This window comes from Anser anser (genome assembly GCF_964211835.1).
Source record: "Anser anser genome assembly, chromosome: 4".
In the NCBI taxonomy this organism is placed as follows: Eukaryota; Metazoa; Chordata; class Aves; order Anseriformes; family Anatidae; genus Anser; species Anser anser.
This window is the reverse complement of record NC_139724.1, coordinates 53,475,174-53,494,558: the sequence shown is the minus strand read 5'-3', so window position 1 is coordinate 53,494,558 and position 19,385 is coordinate 53,475,174. Positions and strand designations below refer to the sequence as shown.

The 19,385-nt window shown below is 34.7% G+C and overlaps 1 protein-coding gene across 7 annotated transcripts in view; it reads right to left on the bottom strand.

Moving 5' to 3' along the window:
- ATP8A1 (ATPase phospholipid transporting 8A1) overlaps positions 1-19,385 on the bottom strand; it is a 102,262-nt gene that overhangs the window by 74,913 nt on the left and 7,964 nt on the right. For 3 of the 7 annotated variants that reach the window (XM_083834963.1, XM_083834964.1, XM_083834965.1), the window contains exons 2-9: positions 17,887-18,001; positions 15,913-16,012; positions 14,138-14,236; positions 10,846-10,891; positions 8,544-8,584; positions 7,714-7,787; positions 3,159-3,228; positions 2,403-2,530 (exon numbers count right to left, since the gene is read on the bottom strand). In XM_083834963.1, coding sequence (XP_083691089.1) covers positions 2,403-2,530; positions 3,159-3,228; positions 7,714-7,787; positions 8,544-8,584; positions 10,846-10,891; positions 14,138-14,236; positions 15,913-16,012; positions 17,887-18,001 — 673 coding nt within the window. Of the gene's footprint in view, positions 1-2,402; positions 2,531-3,158; positions 3,229-5,014; positions 5,089-7,713; positions 7,788-8,543; positions 8,585-10,845; positions 10,892-14,137; positions 14,237-15,912; positions 16,013-17,886; positions 18,002-19,385 lie in introns of those variants that run through there. The other 4 variants (XM_083834966.1, XM_083834962.1, XM_083834967.1 and 1 more) reach the window with 4 other exon arrangements.

Genomic DNA, 19,385 nt, shown 5'->3' with positions numbered 1-19,385 from the left:
AACAAGAATTTAACAGATAAAAGATGAAAGGCATATAACCGAAAAAGTTATTACTAAGTTAACTACAGGTAATTGGAAACCTTTTCAACTACGGACCTTCTCTGGAATGCCAAAAGACTGTCTTTCCTTAAAGCCTCTGATGAGTTCTAAGATTCCTCCTGAGTTCTAAGACTGGTCTAAGACTCATGTGAGTTCTAAGAGTGCCTTCAAATGGATACCTCTCCCTCTTGTGACAGGAATTTATTCTCAAGGGTCTATTAAGAATACAACCAAAACAGAATGATGATTGCAGCCAGTGGGAGTTGTCGCCAGTAGAACTGGTGCACAGACCAAGATGATGAATATAGACAGCAAGATGACCAGGGACATAGAAAGCCCTGATCTGCCAGGTGTCATGCTACTGATCTTCAACGCTGTGACTTTATCCCATTCTATAATGCTGCTATGACTCGACAGAGCTCTAAAGTCTGTATTTCATGGCCTCAGCCTTCTCAAAACTGCTCCAATTCATCTGATTCCTCTTGTATACTATGTAACTAATGGTTCCTCTGCAACACACTTTGCTTATATTCAGCAAGGGATGTTCTCAATCTCTTCAGCACACTATCCAGCCATATTAACAGGTACTAACTTCTAAGACATGTTTGAAAGCCTATATACCAGTGATTTTGTAATCATGCATACTGCATTCTTATCTACAATTTCCTTAAAATAGCCTTCAAGAAAATGTTTATTTTAGGTCTGCCCTCATTTTTAACTTGTTCACTCCTCCTTCTCTGGGCCTTTTGTTTAATCATAATTTCAAATTCATCCAGGTTGAAGAACTATCCTTTCTCCCACTAACAGTCTTCACCTCCTAAAACCAACTGACATGATTCTATATGTTTATGAGCATAACAAAGAGCTGCACCCGTTGCAGGAACAGTTAACACACTAAAAAAAAAAAAAAACACAACAAGATACCAGGAAAACTATTTTGGCCTCTTTTAGTCTTCAGATCTAGCCAAAAAGCTAAAAATTGTAGTGGAGTTTTACTTCTTTGCATACTGAGTATCTAAAACAGGAGAACGGAAAAAAAAAACAAAACAAAACCACTGCCTTTTTTCAGCTGCTTTTACATGAAGGCAAGAAGAAAAGACTGAAAAGGACACCCAGACACAGCAGTCTGATGCTCCAATGAGTTATAGAATCAGAAAATCACTTAGGTTGGAAAAGACCTCCAAGATCATCAAATCCAACTGTGAATCTAGCCTGCCAAGTTTATTACTTAATCATGCCTCTAATCACCACATCTACATGTCTTCTGAAAACCTCCAGGAACCACGACTCAGTCAATATAGGAAGAAAGAGAACTCATCCCTGATTTTTCAGTTTGGAAATAAGGTCAGTATCTAAAAAGAGTTACTTACCTGCAATTCTTTTTTACTGAAGGTAAGTATTATATTAGAACCACACTTCCGGAACTATTCTACTGCACAGGAACCATATTCTAAACTGAATTTCTCAAATGACAAATTGCTTGACCAGCAGATGGCATGCTCCTACACATTCTTGAGGCACAATAGCCATGAGCACATTTACTGTTTCTTTTTACTCAAATTTTAAAAGTAAATAATTCAATTAAAAATAAAAGCATGTTTTCTCCCTAGCCAGGGAGGAAGGACAGATGTGTGGATCTATTATAACTATTACCTTCAGAGAAGAATTACAGGTAAATGTTTTTCTCTTCTTAACGACAAGTACAGTGGAATTATAATAGATCCACACTCTTGCGACTGAAAACTCCCGGAATGCATCTGTAAGAAATCAGTAAATAAAAAATGGAATATATAAAAAAAAGGTATTTAACAATTAGTTAGTAGTATATATATCAGTCTAGAAACAGAAACATGGATAATATTGTATATGGAGAAATAGGAAAACCTATTAAACTAGAAGAGTCTGAAGCACATACTACTTCAGTTCCCCTCCAAAAACATATTTTTATATACATACTCAAATAAAAGAACAACAAAAACCCTACAACAACAACAAAAATAGATAAGAATCTACTTATATTCACCTTCAATAATAGAGACAGTCAAGAAATGAAATCCTTACAGAGTTACTAGCTACAAATCCCTGAACTATTAGAATTTGATTACTCCTCTATTATTAGTATCTGTTGGTTTCTGAAGGTCGCCTAGTATAAAAAGTCAAATTGCAGACATCAGATTTTACCCCTGTAATCTTTTGAAGAATGAAGACTAATACAGAATACATCAGAAATATTTTTTTTACCTCTCTAGTCTTAACAGAATAAAGACTTCGTAATTTATATTTTAACTTGACTAGTTTAACAACATTTACATATCTACTGATAGATTGAATCTATTAAGATCTTTTCCCTTGCATTTACATACCCATGCCCATCCAGTCTGATGTTTCCAACAAAGTCATAGAGATGTCGGTTTGGGCTCTCACATTCAATTCTGCCTGAAAGCCTCATCAAGCTTTCTATGTCCTTTATATCTGATGTTAGAGGCAAACCCTGTAAACAAAATTTGTTTGTCGTGACATTAAAAATCACTTTCCAATATAAAATTCTATGTATTATAAATCTGATATGGCATGACTTGAAAGGCAGTATTCCTACATGAATAGAATAGGACCACTACACTTTGCTGTCATATTGCTGGATGCTAGTGAGAGTAAAAAAAAATCACCTTGATATCTTACAATATCATGAGGATGACAGGGTCACAACCAACCATATAACTCAGCAAGAATGTCCCTGCACAGGCGCTGCACACTCAGCCAAAAACTGACATTCCCTACCTGCTCCTCAAGTGCAATACTGGCACTAGCAGCTTCTTTCTGCAGTGCTTCTCACTCTTCTATCCTCTAAAAACAAAGCAATAACCCAGACTACAAATCCTTCAGCCTATTCTCCCAAAGGAAACCCCTTGAAGTGCAAGGAATGGCTTAGAAATAAGTATTCATTCCTTCTATTTAATGCATTGAACGAAAACATTTATGAGATAGCAATAATCAATAACTTTTTTAACAATCTATTAAAATCTCAGAGCCTTCTAAAATGAACATCAATGTCTTAAAATGTTTTATAAGCAATCATAGACTTAAAATATTGGTAATATTCTCAAAAATGAAATTCCTACCTGTCGAATTTTTAAGTTTGTCTCACCATCTAAATTAGATGTTTCGATGTAGCACATAGCTTGTGGTTCACTATTAAGAGAAAAAAATCCTTAATTTTATATTATAATGTCAAACTCCATTAACTTTCTTTAATCTTTTAATACCTATTTAGGCAATCAGCTTTTTTTTTTTTTTCCCCTTATCAAATCTTCAGAACTAGAATAATTTATAGTCAAATCTGTAAAACTACTATAATACTCCACATTGTCAGAAAAGTTTGCCAAAAGTTATCATCTTAGATCAAATGCTGCTAAAAATGCTGTATAACTTTTATTTATTTGTTCATTTTTAAGTTTTCACATGAAATTATATATAGGCACAAATGAAGTACAGTCATAGTGCCTACTACTGCATGCAGCAGTAGTATAGATATGAACTTTTTCTTGTAAAGGGTTTTCTTAAATAAAAGTTCATATTATGGGCTTTTTTTTGAAATACAGCCATCCTTTCCATGCAATTTTAAAACTTTTTTTTTTTTTGGTGTGTAACACACAGAAGTGATTGTGTGTGTTGTATAACACTTCTGGATTTGAAAACACATAACCATTATATAGGTGATAACTAGGAAAATAAAAAGAAGGACAAAATGACTTTTTTTGCAAGTAGATGGTAAAGAAGATCAGGTCAGGATTTCTAAATTGCTCCACTCAGCTCCCATCTTCTGGGCATAAGAACAGAGCACTTAGTATTTATATTTGTGACATAAATTAAGATCCTGCAAAGGACCAGAGTCATCATGAAAAACCTTTACAACTTATAGAGAGTAAACATTAATTCTTCTACCGCTTTAAAGATAATTTTTTTTCCTTCTTTCTAGCATGGAATTCAAGAATCAAGAGCTTTTTTGAGTTTGTGAATGCAACAGTGGCTACTGGTAAGTGACTTAACTTTATCCTCAAATCATTCTAAAACTGTGTAGGTTATTCAAACATAGTATTTTTGCAAAGCAAAACCACTAAAACGTGCAAAAATCATTATCATAAATTCCTTTTAGAAAGTATTTTCTTCTTGGCAAACTTTTCTAAAAATGTAAATAGCTTCTGTCTAGATTGTTTGGCTGGCATCACCTGTATGAAACACTACTACAGTTCTAGCATTCTAATTAACTGACAGTAAACACAAACAATATTTTTGTGGAGCACTAAGGCAGCAAAGACATCTCAAGTGATACACATGCTTAATTATAATTACTTTAGCAGATAGCAGTGACCTCCAAAGTAAATAAATTGCAGTTAGATCAAGGCAGGCCCATTGATTTGTTAGGAAACAACGAAGTCCAGCAACAGCGCAGATGATAGCATAAAGCTGACGTGTCTAAGAAACATGCATTTTGACACAGTACACAAGAACAATGCTGCTTTTGCCATTGCATGCGGCAGAGATTGTGCAACATTCACATTTGTGCAGAGGGTCCTCTACCAGTCCTATCAATAATAAACTATATTCTTTGCTGAAAATGAGTTGGTATGAATGTGTCTATTTTTAATTCGCTTTAAGGAATTAGGCATATACTTATCCCAGTGTTTTACTGTGTATTAGTTTAATGACAACTTGTCTGATAAAATTTCATGGGGATAGTGTAAAAGCTTAAAAAGAAGGTCTGAAACAAGTTCTCATTTCTTGGAATCTTACCATGTATTTACATTTTAAAGGATCTGCACTTTTATCAACTGAACCTTTTCTCATTTTATAAATGTGTGGGTTTTGTCTAAGAAAGATAGACAGTAAAGCAAAGATTATCAATATATCAGTGTTCTTCATATTTGGTATACGAGGACCCACATACACGTATCCTGTGCAACTAGTTTATTCTAACCTTGATGACAGGCTGATGAGATCAGCTGGGAGATGTTCCCCATTGGTCACTTTCACTACTTCCCCTACTGCCACCTACACATCCCAGTTTGAAAATGATTAGAACAGAAAAATAAGTGATAGGGGAAAACAAAACAAAACAAAAACAAATGGACAAAGACAAAAAGACAGAGTTTGAAATTATTATACAAACAATACATGTTAATTAAAACATCTGATGACAATTTTTTCAAAATCTATTTTAATCAGGTCAGAGAAGCAAAACAACTAAAATATTTCCATTTCTGTTCTAGTGGATTGTTTTACTTTAAGGTACCAACTTTAAGCTGCAGAAAACACTGACATTTAACAGGAAAAACAAAAAGCTGTTATGCTTATTTCTCAACTGACAAAGTTTCTAGCCACACCATATGCTATCAAAAGTAAATAAATAAAAACCATTACAGTTTACACCGACATTTCCGAAAAGTCAGGCGACAAGAACCCTTCTAGTCAGCTTGCTGAAAATGATTTTGTATTTAGTTTCAGTTTTGTTATTTTCGATCTTCAATGAACTTGCAAGAACAAAACAGAATTAAGTCTCAGAGGTTTGTGCCTTTCCACTGTAAAAAATAGCATGATCTTAATTATCTTAGGAAACTGTAATTCTCCAGAAACTGCTATTATTGGTAAAAAGAACCAAATAATATTAGTCTGATATAAAACCAGGCCCGCAGACTTGCATTGCTATTGAAGCCTAAAATGTAAATGACTATCAATAAACACCTGGAAAGCAAAACTGATGAGACTGTCTTCTTGCAGAATGCATGGCCATGGGGAGATGAGAGCTGGAAAAGGAGAGCATGTGTTGGTACACACACACAGAATTGCAGGTAATGTAGTAGCACAAGGTCATCTCTTGGCAGGAGAGCTTCAACAGGCCCCCAGTTACATAACTAAGGAAGATGCTTTAGCTGGAAAAAAATGCCAGAGCTGGACCTACAAAAGCAATCAGGATTCAAGGAATCACCTTTGCAAACTGGATCCCAGAAGAAAAGCTGACTGGTGAAATTCAAGGTGAATAACAGTCATAGCTGGGATTGTGTGTTCTGACAAAAGTGGGGCAAAGCGAGATGAATCAAAGTGGTAACATTCCCAATAAGTCCAGTAGCAGCTAAGTATTATTTCAACTTATCAATGCATGATACAGGATTCCCATCAAGGGACAAGGCTTGGAAAGACAGCTTTGCAGATAGGTGGATTCTTCTATGTCTACAACTACAACTGGAGAACACTGTAACGCAAATACCCTACAAATTGGATAGGGCAAAACAGTGAAGAAGTCTAGGCAAAGACCCAAATGTAGGAGCTTACTCAGAAGGATTATAAAGGATGTGCTCTGAGAAGATATAATCTGTTTTGCCTGTAAGACACTAGAGTTAGCATGATAGAAGCTATTATCAGGCGAAAATGTTCTTGCTGCATGGTATACTGTCTGTGAAGATCTTGGAGGAGTAGCACCACCAAAACTTATAAATGCTTCTAAAAATGCAGAAGTAAAAGCTTTATAGAGGATACTGAATAGAAAAACATCTGAAGTTACGGTAAACATTAATACTGAACAAAGACAGACTGTGGGAGAATTTACAGAATTACCTGGAATTGTTTAACATGATAATAATAGAAATGTTTTGAAACTGCTACACTTAATTTTGAGATATTATGGAACATGGCATAAATAATGTAGTGTACACCACAATTTGTCACAGAAATGTGTAGGATTCTAACTTCATTAACTGTACGTATGAGTAGATTCATTAACTTCTGTGGTAGATGGTTTACACCTAACCCATAATTATACATATTACAATAATACTTCCACTTGTACCAGAAAAAGATAGCTGTCATTGCATAGTAAACATTGAGTAATAAATCAAAACACAATCGATCCTATTTAGATAATGTTAAAACAAATAAAAAAAAACAATTCTTAGAATATATTGTCAACTGACCTGATCAAATAGATGTTGAAAAATGTTCATCTTCCACATAGTAAGATGTGGATTTCTTATATAAAACTGTCCAAGGAAATGATGATAAACAACCTCTGATTGTCCATGTAAAAACAGTTACATTACACACTATACATTAAGTCTTGCTTTCAGTGCTGAAATTATTCAAAAAATGTATTAATGAATAAAGTGAGTGTTCAGCTCAAAGACAATGCTAGTTTGATGATTCATGTTTTTTTTTTTTCCCCTCTGATTTAACTACCAAACAGGTGACTATATCTATTAAACACATTTCTGTTGTCTGCAATATATTCATTTTAATTTAAATATAAGATGCAATTTGTTATGTAGGTATCAAAAAGCTAGCCTGGTAAAATACAGAAGTCGATGTCCAAGTACTAAAACTAGACAAATCAACCTTTTTTGCATTACACTCAATAACAAAATAACATACTATTTTTTTCGTAGAAAAAACTCAATGGTAAACAGAATGGCAGTGTAGTTTTAGAACTGCAATTGACACAATTTAATGAAATACTGCCTGAAATGATAAATTCCCAAATGAACGGAAGATTATACTCAAGAGAAGCAGCATTTTTGTTTATTCCTTATTTCCTTGGAGCAATCACAAACAAATAAATAAATAAATAAATAAATGCAGGGTAGAGAAACCAGCCTCTACACTATAAGCATCAGTGGGCATCTCTACCTTGATGAGAGCAGTACAGTGTCAGCAGGTATATACTCTTTGCCTTTTATTATAACTATATCTCCAACATCTACCTGAAAGAAAACTGGGAATTGGTTAATGGTCTCAAACAAAATATGTTATCCCTTTGTTTTAAGCATAGTAAATATTTACCTTGCTGAATTTGCTAGAAAGACTGTTTTTAAAACGCTTCCAGAGAAGCCTATAGGTGTCAGGTACACAAAGCCCTTGAATTACTTGGAAATCTCTTCAGTAGGCTTTATTTTGACATTGCCTATTCATTTCTTTACTTTGTTAGTTATTGTAATAAATATATCTACATTTAGAATACTTGAGTTAAAGAACAAATTAATCTATAGTGCTAATGCTATAGCCCTTACCGTGGTTTCTGCAAAGGTTTCATCAGAATTTTCACCTGAATCTTATCTCCAAATTATTGTGGATCAAATTTTTGGTCAATTTTTTCAGGTGTGGAAACCAACAAAACCAAGACACTAGATGGAAAGCTTAATATTTACTCCCTAAAAGTTATCTTTAACAGTCCCCTCCTCTAATTACTATTTAACAGTCTTTAAAGTTCTTATGCTTTAAGCCAAAGCAATTAAGTCAGCCAATGGTAGTTTTGGCTGACTCATGACATCAAAACTGACTTGATTTAAAAATACATTTTAATAGACAAATATTAACGAACACAAAAAATAAAATACAAAAGATGATATATTTCCCATCATAACAGTTAATTCTTCTCAGTGATATAGATTTCGAGAAATAAAGCAAACATTAGATCTATATTCTGCTCCAAAAGTGACCTTGAAAATATAAATACACACCTTTTCCCAGTGGACAATCTCCCATGCACCATTTCGTAGTACTGAAACAAAAAACAGTAAAAAAGAAAGAATTCTCCAGTTATACAATCTAATTGCAGTCTGTGTCAGATTCCTTACAAAAAGTCATGAAAACACACCACATTTACTGAAAATTTTACAGCATGCCTTGTTTCTATAAGTTCAGGTCAAGCATCTCAATTATACAATGCTTTCTTTATATGATAGATTTTGTACCATAGAAACTTATTACTAGGTGAATCAGAACAAGTTTACAGGGTTTAATTATCCATTAAATCTGATATCGATTGTATCATAATGTGGTGTTTTCCAATGAAATTAGTAATTGGAATAAAAAGTTTCAAAGTAAAAAAATGTTATCAAGTTATTATGGGGAAAAATATCAATTCAAGAATATAACTTTGCTCAGTTTAAATAATGATGACTTTCATATAGAGACGACTCATGAAAAGTCACCAGCAGGCTTAGGATTCAGCTGTTCTTACTGCCATTGATATGTCACAGAACTAATTAATATTGCAAGCACACTCACTACTCTAGTTTTGAGCATTGCTCTACTTTAAAGTATTGCTATGATGCAAAAAAACATGCCTCATTTGCCAGTTAATTGATTAATTGATTTGCCAGTTAATTTTTTTAATTAGCATTGGTTACGAAGCTACTGAAGATTGATGTGCAAAAAGAAAATGAAAATAAAATTTATAGATATGTATCAATGCTCAGATAGCTCCAAGAGACTGCTCTCTTTTAATGTGTCTCCCAGCTTTCAAACTGTCAGGATGCTTATTTAAGCACCTGGCCAGAGGATTCAATTCTTATGAAAGCAAGTGTTGATTTCATAAAAGTGGAGCAAATTCTAGGAAAGCATATTGCCTTTACATCTAAGTTTTCATTGATGTTCTTTGCAGATTGACCATTTTGCTATATATCTACATTTCTGTAAACTAGTAACTAACCTGCTTAATAATTCTTCAGGAAGAGATAAGTTCTCTTACCCCTTCCCTGAAGTTTATTAGTGCTGATATGCTCAGGGTAATGGTAAATGGAGCAGTCTACCTTTCAGACATCAAACAAGCCATTTTCATGACTGTCTCTCACCAATCAGTTGACCGTTACACAAAATCCATATTAACAAACCATTTCCCCTCATTGGGAAAACTGCAGATCCAGAGTGATGGCTGGTTGTGTTACTGTAGTAAGACGTTTAAGGCGTTAAATGGAAGGAAGCTGTCAGCCTTTCTTGCTAGACTTGTTACCTGCTGCTTTAGCTAGTTAAAATCAGCTCACAAATGGGTGAGTCAAATTCATGGAAACATGTTGGGAGATCTGAAATCTCAAGAGTACTCTACCCCAGCCTGATCCAATAAGCTTTTAAGCATAATTAACATGCATGACATTAAATTAAATCTGTTTTCTGACGAGGAAAAAAAAGAGTGGTGTTGCTATGAGCTTTTTATATTATAGAATACTTGCCCCATAAAGTCTTCTGTAGCCTGGCTTTCACATTCATGTCTCCCATTTTTCAGCTATCTCTAACAAATAGCTTTCAAAAGCATGCTCCGTCTGCCCTATGGAAAATTACTTCACCACCCTGCAGAATGTACGCTTCATCACATCAGAGTGCATGACAGTGTCTAGTGTCTACATGTGCAGCTAGGGAAAGCAAAGTCGTCCCTAATGCAGCATAGCACATCAAAATCCTCTAAGTTTTTACTTTTTTTAAATAGTAACAAAAATTTAGAATTAATAGAAGATTTTAGTATTAGTTAATTACCTAATGTTAACTGAGATACAGATGGTCTTTAATGAACACACAGATGAAGGAAAACCCATATACAGAATCCATACAGGCATGTATCATTTCATTAACAATTTTGTGTGTTTAAAACACAACTGAAGGTACAGCTGAATATATAACATACTACTCACAATGCTATTTTTCAGGGTTACAGAATTGCTGAATAGATGAAAGCAAAATTATGGATTACTATACTGATTAACTTTGTAATTATTGTTTTGACAATGTATTTGACAATACAGTCAAATATTGCTTTGAGAGTATACTGATATCAGTGTTATGTTTGTGTGAGTCCCGCATTAGCTTAAACTAGTTTCTCAGCGCTAGGAATACTTTTGTGCCAAATTTTGAAGAAATCTGCACAATCCATTTCCAGCTCATTTACCTGTATACTCAACAGTTAGAATTACATTGTTAGCATTCGCAAAAACTTCAAGATCACCCCCCTACACAACCACAATCAATAAGCTTTAAAAAATTTCCTACCTTGAGTTTGTTTCTTGTTCACCGCATTATCGGCTTTATGCCTTTTCTGAATTAAAAATGCACAGTGGTTAAAGGCTTCTGTTGAAATAAAACTTTCACACTTAAGATTTAAAACACATTTATTACTCCCTCCTATTCACCAATTTAATACACAGATTTTAAAACATTTTAAATAGTACTACGGATTATTTGCATAGTCTTTATCATCAAGAAAGTCACATTCAGTTCTAGGCTAATAGTGTTCTAGTAACTCTCACACAGGCAATCTCTATTCGAACAAATTCCTTGATCAAGGATGTGGTGTATTTATGTTCCGTAACTTTGACCTTCCTTGCAACTGGGAGATGACTCTAACAGAGCAAAGGTCATGAAAGCATTCTTCAGGTAAGCATCATATAGAGTCAAACTATGACTGAGTAAACTTAACTTCACTTCTACATAACTACCTGCAGACTTCAGCAAAAAAGACATAAAAACAAACAAACAAAATCAACTCAACCCCTCACCCCAACGTCTCTCAGTTTTCATATAGCTGTTAGAAGCCTTTTGATAATCTTTTGTTGCAGCTACTAACAGCAGTATTTTCATGATATACTCAAACTCATATTAGCTACAACATGCTTAGGAGACTACTAAAACAGATTTTTGAACAGAGGTACAGAATTCATGCCTCTTAAAAAGAAAAAAATCAGAAGCAACATTGTAAATTGAAATGAAAATAAACTGACCTACTTAAGAGCCATAATTCTAATAAAATGATGGTATAACTCTGAGCTGCCAGGTCTTAAAAGGGCACCTTATCACTTTACAAAGAATAAGGTAAGATATTATTTTTGAAAAGATTTTCACAGATTATCATCAGACTCTCTCTGCAAAAAGATGGCTGATTTTACAGATAAACAGCCTTTGATCGACAAGAAGGCACAGTAAATTGACCAAAGCAGGTAGTTATTTGCCCAGAGGGAGAGTCTCCTCCAGCTTGAAAAGTAACAGTTTAATTTTAGTTGCTTTCTGAGCTATGCTGGGTGAAAATTGGAAAACTGTCAATAATCTTGCACTGCACATCACAAGTTTTGCTACTACTTCTGAACCATACATGGAAAACACATGCTGTTAGTGAATAATGTCTTCTGCTTACATCTTCTACTTCTTGGGATTACACTGGAGAAAAGGAAACATTTGATTCTTGCGTTGAGAGTATTATGTTGATAAGCAGATTTATTTATATCAATATATAAAGTTTGTCATCTAAAAGCGGATTAATCCTGCTTTAGTATCAGATGAAGATAACCATTCCTGAAGATCTTAGATATCTCACTGTGTAAATAAAGTAAAATGTAATTAAGGATGGAAGGAAAACAGACTGAATATTTTTTACTATTGAGCAAGTGATAAGGTTTCCCAGGAAAAGAAGTACAGCTGTCACAGTCAAATATTCCTGCACATTCCTGCACGAACCAGGAGGCAATGTTACATTTCATATCTATTTCACTAGAAAAAAATTAAGATTTCTTTTTCACGCACACACACACACACACACACACAAAGCCTTTTGATTAGCAGCTCAATTCTCCCGGTCAGCTACTTCAACTCATTCAGTTTCAACTAAGCACTCTAGGAATTAACTACATGCTGAGGCAATGTAAACTTAACAAAAGGAAAAATAATATGTGAATTGCCTTTAGGTAATTCTGTAGTAACTAGTAATAAGAATTTTCATTGTTTAAGCTGATATATGGCAAAAACAACCAAACAAAAAACCAACCCTCAACACGTTCCCTGGCTTGTGCTCCATGCCAAACTACACACTTAGTGTTGCAAAGAGCAAACGATAGAAAGAAACGAAATGACATAAAAGAGGAGGAAGATGAGATAATTTTAAAAAGGACACTCTGTACAGTAGCAGCAGCCTCAGTTTTATATTTGCCTAGACACTGACAGATGGTGTAAGTCTGTAAGCATTAACAGCAGAATTGTTAAAAATATCTGAAAGAGTATGAATTGATTTTATGGCTTTTTAAAAGGGATTTTGTTTATGTAAATGGAAAGCAACAAAGACATTTAAGGAGAAGCCGACTATAGGGCAGCAAACATTGTAAATGCAAAACAGAATGAACACATTAATGGACACAACATTGTCTCTTGCGGGACCTCTCAACTCTTTGGCCCAGGAACTTCATAAAACCCAGGGGGACAATGTATCTTGCCTTCCATCCATTCTCAAAGTTAACTGAGTAGACTGAATTGAGTGTCTCAGCAGAAAAGTCTGCTGAGTGCCCGGCCACTCTCCATTTCAGAACTTCTTTGTAACTCATCACTCTTCCTCGTGAACATGTTTCTGCACATACACTGTCATTCTGCTCAAACACAATACACCTGATGTTCCCAGGAAGCTTACTCTTCTTGTGCTGGGAAAGATTACACTAGCTGCAATGCTTTACAGAAATCATGAGGAGCAGCCCACAATACCAAGAACGGAGAACCATGTCCTCCACATGACAAGGCACTCTCTGATATATTACATCTAAAATCTTGTCCTCCATATAACTTATCTGCAGAACTAGTACAGAACAAAAAAGGATGAAGAAACTCTTCACATCTGAAGAATGATTTGGTAAATCAAGACAAATTCCTTAGATACAAATGATGCAGTCTAAAGCCAACTCATTTGTGTTATCTGAATTAGAGAGACACATTCTGTGATATGCTTTCAATAAAGATCTGGCAGGGAGGTACTGAGAAAACCCCCAAAACCTTTGTTGGAAGTGAAACAAAGATTGATATTCTTTTCCCTACCCACAAAATAAATTAGAATGGACACTTCCAAGCCATGACAATATCCTGGCTCTTTTAAAGTTTTCATTCAATAGAATAAGAAAGCCAAATAACCACTACTGCATACAGTGACTCCAGGAAAGCTTGCCATAGGTGGACACCCACCTAGCAAAGATAAGCATTCCATTTGTGTTCCTTGCCCTGAGACATCAACGTATCACATTTATCAACAAGACTAACAATAAACTGCATTGGGCCAGAACAACAGGAAAAACTGAAAAGCCTATTCCCCTTGCTGTCTACAAAACTGTGCAAAATTGAAACAGTGAAACCACAGATTTTATGCATCTGACTTTAAAAAAGGACTCATCAGATGCACTGACCTGGATTTCACAGCTGGGGAAAACCTGTTATTAAAACTCTAAAAGTGGCAGAGAATTATTCAACGGGTTTTCTGCAATATAATCTATGAAAAAAAAATCAAATTATTTAGAAAATATTGCTATTAAATACTTACAATATCTTCTATTATCTCCTTCACTGCAGCTACAGCTAAAATAAATAAAAGAGGGACCAATGTTGTATAACGGCCTGTTGGTGATACATCTGGAATTTGCTATTAAAAAGAGAAAAAAAAAAAGTGTTTGAATTCCTGGTTGAAAACATACTTTCAATACAAGAAGCAGAACTTTCTGTGCAAACACAGAGATGAAAACTGGATTCATTATTTAGACAGGGTGCTGGTTATTTCCAAGTAAGTTATTGTCTTTTAATCAAACAAAGCTGATACAACAAAACAATGTTTACATTTTAGATAGAACAGTGTTCAGCAGTTACTTTCAGAGGGTTTAGTATCTGCAGGAGACTCACCTTCATTTTTTGTGTTTCAAAATAAATTTAAATACCTATTTATAACATACAGTTATTTTTCTTTTCAGTTTAGATTTTTGTTGAAGTGGACACAACTCCAAGGTATTTTTAATTCCTTAGGTTTTTAATTTCTAAAAGATTTTGTGTTATACTAGTTACTGATTGACAAACTTCAAACAGGTAAGACTACTGTAAGAAATTAGCTTTTGCTAAGCAGGTATAGGCATAGATAACGCAAGTGCATGTGTACATAAAATGAATGCAGAGAAGATGTTAGTTATGTGATATATATTGATAACTATTTGTAATTATCTTTATATTGACTAGAGTTGTTAACGGCTACATTGATAGGGTAGAGTATTCCTGCCTTAATAGGTTTAGAACAGGCAATGCAGCCCATATGACTAGAAGATTTTGCAAGAGAAGAGTAGAGTAATAAGTAGTCCTCGATGTGGTTAGAACACATCTTCAATTAATCGTAAATGGTTTTGAAAAACAGACAGTATTATTTTTAATTATATAAATTTCTTTTTGCAACGACCACAGTGGGCATCTGAAAGAAACCACAATGTTATATGCATGTATGCTATTTTTCTTGGAACAAGACGAATATACATCTGTTTTCAAAGTTACTCTAGATTACATTTTCAAATATTTATATGGAAACCAGGCAGAAAGTTAATGGACAATTGCCTGTATGTCAGCTGCAGGTCAAAGTGATCTATCACTTCTCCAGTTATTTCTGCCCTTTCATTCCTCCTTACACGTATACCCAAACATCCCCGTTCCAATTACACATTATTTTCCAGGCAAAATATGAGAGCAAAGGGGCACCAGCTCACACCTCAGTTCCATTACCCCGTATTTGTTACTCCTGTTTCTGTGATGTCACTGATTGGTTGATAGAAGATGGTGGTCTTCTAACTCCATGATTGCTTCCTATCATTCCTCTTCCTACACCCAAATCACCCACCTGCCAGGTTCTCACCCAGTAATGCCAAGTCTCAAACAGTTTCAGCCTCACATTCTACATCTGCTAGCTTGAAGTACAGCGGCATCACAAGCAATGCTGCTGGACCATTGGACTAGCCTGAGATGCCAGGTGAGGTCAAGAGGTTGTTTGTTTAGAAACCACAGGTTTCCAGGTGGAGAAAGCTAATGAAACCCTGAACTTCTGATTTTTTTATTTTCCCTCTAGAAAATAGTGCGAGCTTCCTGTGCAGAAACATCCTACAAAACTGCTCCAAGCACTTAGAGCAACAGCAAAGAAATCTGTATGAGATGTTTCATTTGCTGAAACATCTAAAGCAAAGGAGGAAAAAAGTACACATAGCAGTGTATGTACTTTTATTTTAGTAATTTTTGTTTTGTTAATGCTCTCTCAGTAAGTTTCAAACATTAGCATCTTATTGTTGATCTTACCTGAAGTAATGCAATAAAAAGAAAAAATGCATTAGCAGCTCTCCTGAACTGGGAATAAAGGAACCTTGGCAGGAATGTGATTATGTTGTACTTTGCAGTGCTAAAAGACAAAGAGAAAACCAAGTACAATTATAACAGTAAGAAAAAATTTCAAATGTATTCCTTTCCTCTCAGTTATACATGTTTTCAAATACAACAGGACCTTTTGTGATTTCCGTGTGTGCAAACAGATTCATTTTTCACTAAAAAAGAAATCTGAAGACTTCCACAGACATTTCCACACACTTCTATGATCTAGTTAACCACGGAAAGCACGCATCATCCACAAAAACTGTTGTGAGTTTTAATTTTGAGGTAAGAAATTTCCTTGTCACCTCTGCATGCTTTGTGGACAGCAGTCAAGCTCTGCTGTGACTCAGTTATAGGCAACAAGGAGAGGGAAAAAATGAAGAGAAACAGGCAAGTGGTTGCACTGAGGAAGCAGGTAATACAAGACTTAAGCTCACAGCTCTGATGCCTCAGAACAGTACCTTACCCAGCAATCTATGGCAGACATTTGGTAAGCAATTCTGCACTATGACTCAAGTGCAGACAAAATTCTTGAGCAAGAATTATCAGTCAAGCCAGCATAATGAGAAGGGTGCTAAATCAAAACTGAGGAGCTGTGCGGCTTCTGTGCTGCATATGAATTTTCATGATCTAATGCATCTTGAAGACTAAAAAAAAATTTAATAGGATCAACTGTCTTTAAATGATGCAATATATTTGAAAAAGTAATAAAAATTATAATATTCATTAAATACAAAAATCTATACCTCTCACTGAACTGAAAGTTTACCTCTTTTAAAAATTGAAAATATTGGATATCATGTGTAGTTTTGAAGGCTGGAAGAGCAGAATATAGCTTATCCTAGTGTAACTATCTTGGTTAATCCAACAACACAAAATGTTTGAACACGCATCTTTTCATCCGCCTTACACTCATTTAAGAGCAGACTGCTACCATCCTGAAACAATAACAATTAAAACAATGATACCAAAAAAATGACAGACACAAGACTAGTAGGAATATTTTCGACTCCTTTTAAAGTTAATAATATTTACTTTAACTTTGCATAAAATACTCAGTTTAAAGGTGGAATTGATGTATCATATACAGAGCTAAACACTGTCAAGAAACAAAGAAAAAGGCAGAAAAGTGACTTGGTCAAGAGTGACTCAATCAAGATAAGTCACAAACAAAAAGCTTTATAAAGTATCTCAAGTCCATGACAAAAAAACACCACATTATTCTTAATGTCTACAAAATTTCTGCATTTATCAAATGTACCTTCAGAAAAAACATCTGCCTGAGACAGGAATATCTTTGCCATTCAATTACTTTGAATTTTAACAACAGAACTGAAGGACATTATCAGATCTAGATATATGTTACTTATGAGCATTCAGTATGTTTCTTAAAATTAGATTAAAAATTAAAAAAAAAAATAAAAGAAAATAATCAGCAGAGTCCTAAAGACCAAACTGGAAATTCAAAACTAGCTTCATAAGCAGCAACAGCATCTTTGTAGTAGACTGACTGAAAAAAAGGCGGAGTTTCCAAAGCACAGAATGACATGTTCAAGCAAATCACACCTACACTGGCATCCAGCTACCAGAAATATGTTTGAAAATCAAAGATAAACTGATCTTCAACAAATCCATACCCTAGGGATATGCCAAAGGTGCAGCTGTAAAGGTCCCATGCAGACCTTTCCCCACTCAGTTCATAACAATTCTGAAGATCAGGTTTGTATATTAAACAGATTGGATGTTCTAGTCATTGCACTTCGTTCCTCCCTCCAGAGTCAGCGACTGCTACTAGTGGCTGGAGGAAATGGCAGAGGTGGAATAAACAGAATCTTCTTAAATTTTGCTAAGCAGTATGCAACATTCTGAAAAAAAAAAGGTATTAACAAAAACACGAGTTACTACCTGACATGGTTATTGCAGAATTTGGTTAACTGGGGCTGATTGATGAATATAGTTCTCAGTTCTTCTTGATCAGCTAGAGAAGTTTTCTCTGAAACATCATCTGTCTTCTCATAGCCTGTGAACACGGAAGGATTTTTAATACAGATAGATAAATGGACAGAAACACATACACACACAAGACTCAAAGCACTTCACCACAACAAAAATACATCTATTGTGAACGTGAACTCTATCTGTTTCTTACAATAAAAGCAATGTTAATTAAAAAAATAAAGTTTTAGCCACTTAAACTATATATGTGATTAAGAAAGGAAGGTAAAAGGTATGTAGTCAAGAAGCGTTGTAAAGCTATGATAATGAACAATAACTGTAAAATCTGATCAATTAATGAGCACCCTCAAATAGCTTGTGCCCCTTCATGGCAATATGAAATTAACTATGCTCTGTTGATGTATTTCAATCCAGAAGGGAGCATACAAAATAATAACAATAAAAATAAATCTTTCCCCTCTCTCAGCTGAGTGATCTTACTTGCAGTACTGGGGCAAGCAAGTATTTAAAAAGGAAGACGGTAAAAGAAATACACAAATAGTAACGTAAGGGAAGAGTAAGAAGTTTAGGACTAAAATGTTTTTAGTTACTGGTATTATTGGTAATCTGACAAGTATGCAATATAAACTCAGAAAATCTTCATATTGTATACAGATCATTCAGCATATTAGTTTCTAGTTTTGCATGTAAATTTTTTCTGCATTGCTTGTTGCTGAATTTAAAGGAAATTAAAGGAAAATCAAATATATAAAGGGACATTTACTATAGGTTTTACACAACTCATTCCATACTTGATCTATTTTCCTGCTTTGTCTGCCCTATATACACATAACACACTTTCCTCTTCACGCTTCTTTTAAACTAAATTGTTACACAACTATAGTGGTGTAACAATTAAGAGTTTGCATAAGAATAGAGGTAAATTTCCTGCAAAAACCATGCAAAAATTTAACCATTAATCTCAATGTTAGAAAAACAGTTCCCTAAGAGGACGTCTGAACAATGAAATTAAATACAAAAAGTATGTGTCTAGTATAGCTATCAAACCAAAATGACTCACTAATTCTATTTATTTGCATAAATCACCTGTTCTGAGAAATACTCTTAGAAACTTCTTTGTCACAACTAAAGCTAAAACACAGAAAACCAATGCAACCTACCCTACAGTTTGATCAACTGTACTCTTCCAGTCCTCAGCAACCTCCCCAGACCACCATGAGCTTTCAAAGACAACTCAGAGTGGCCTGACAGTGAGATTGGCACTCATGGATACAGCCCAGTAGAGCCCACGACCTTCTGTATTTCCCATTTGTGATCCCTGACCTGATCCTTCCCCACCTAGCTAAGTCTTTCTCGCTGCAGACTTTCCCACCAGTAACATGAACCTACGGTTCCTGATATTACTACACAGGAAATCCTCACTACTACATTTGCCCACGGGAATTTAT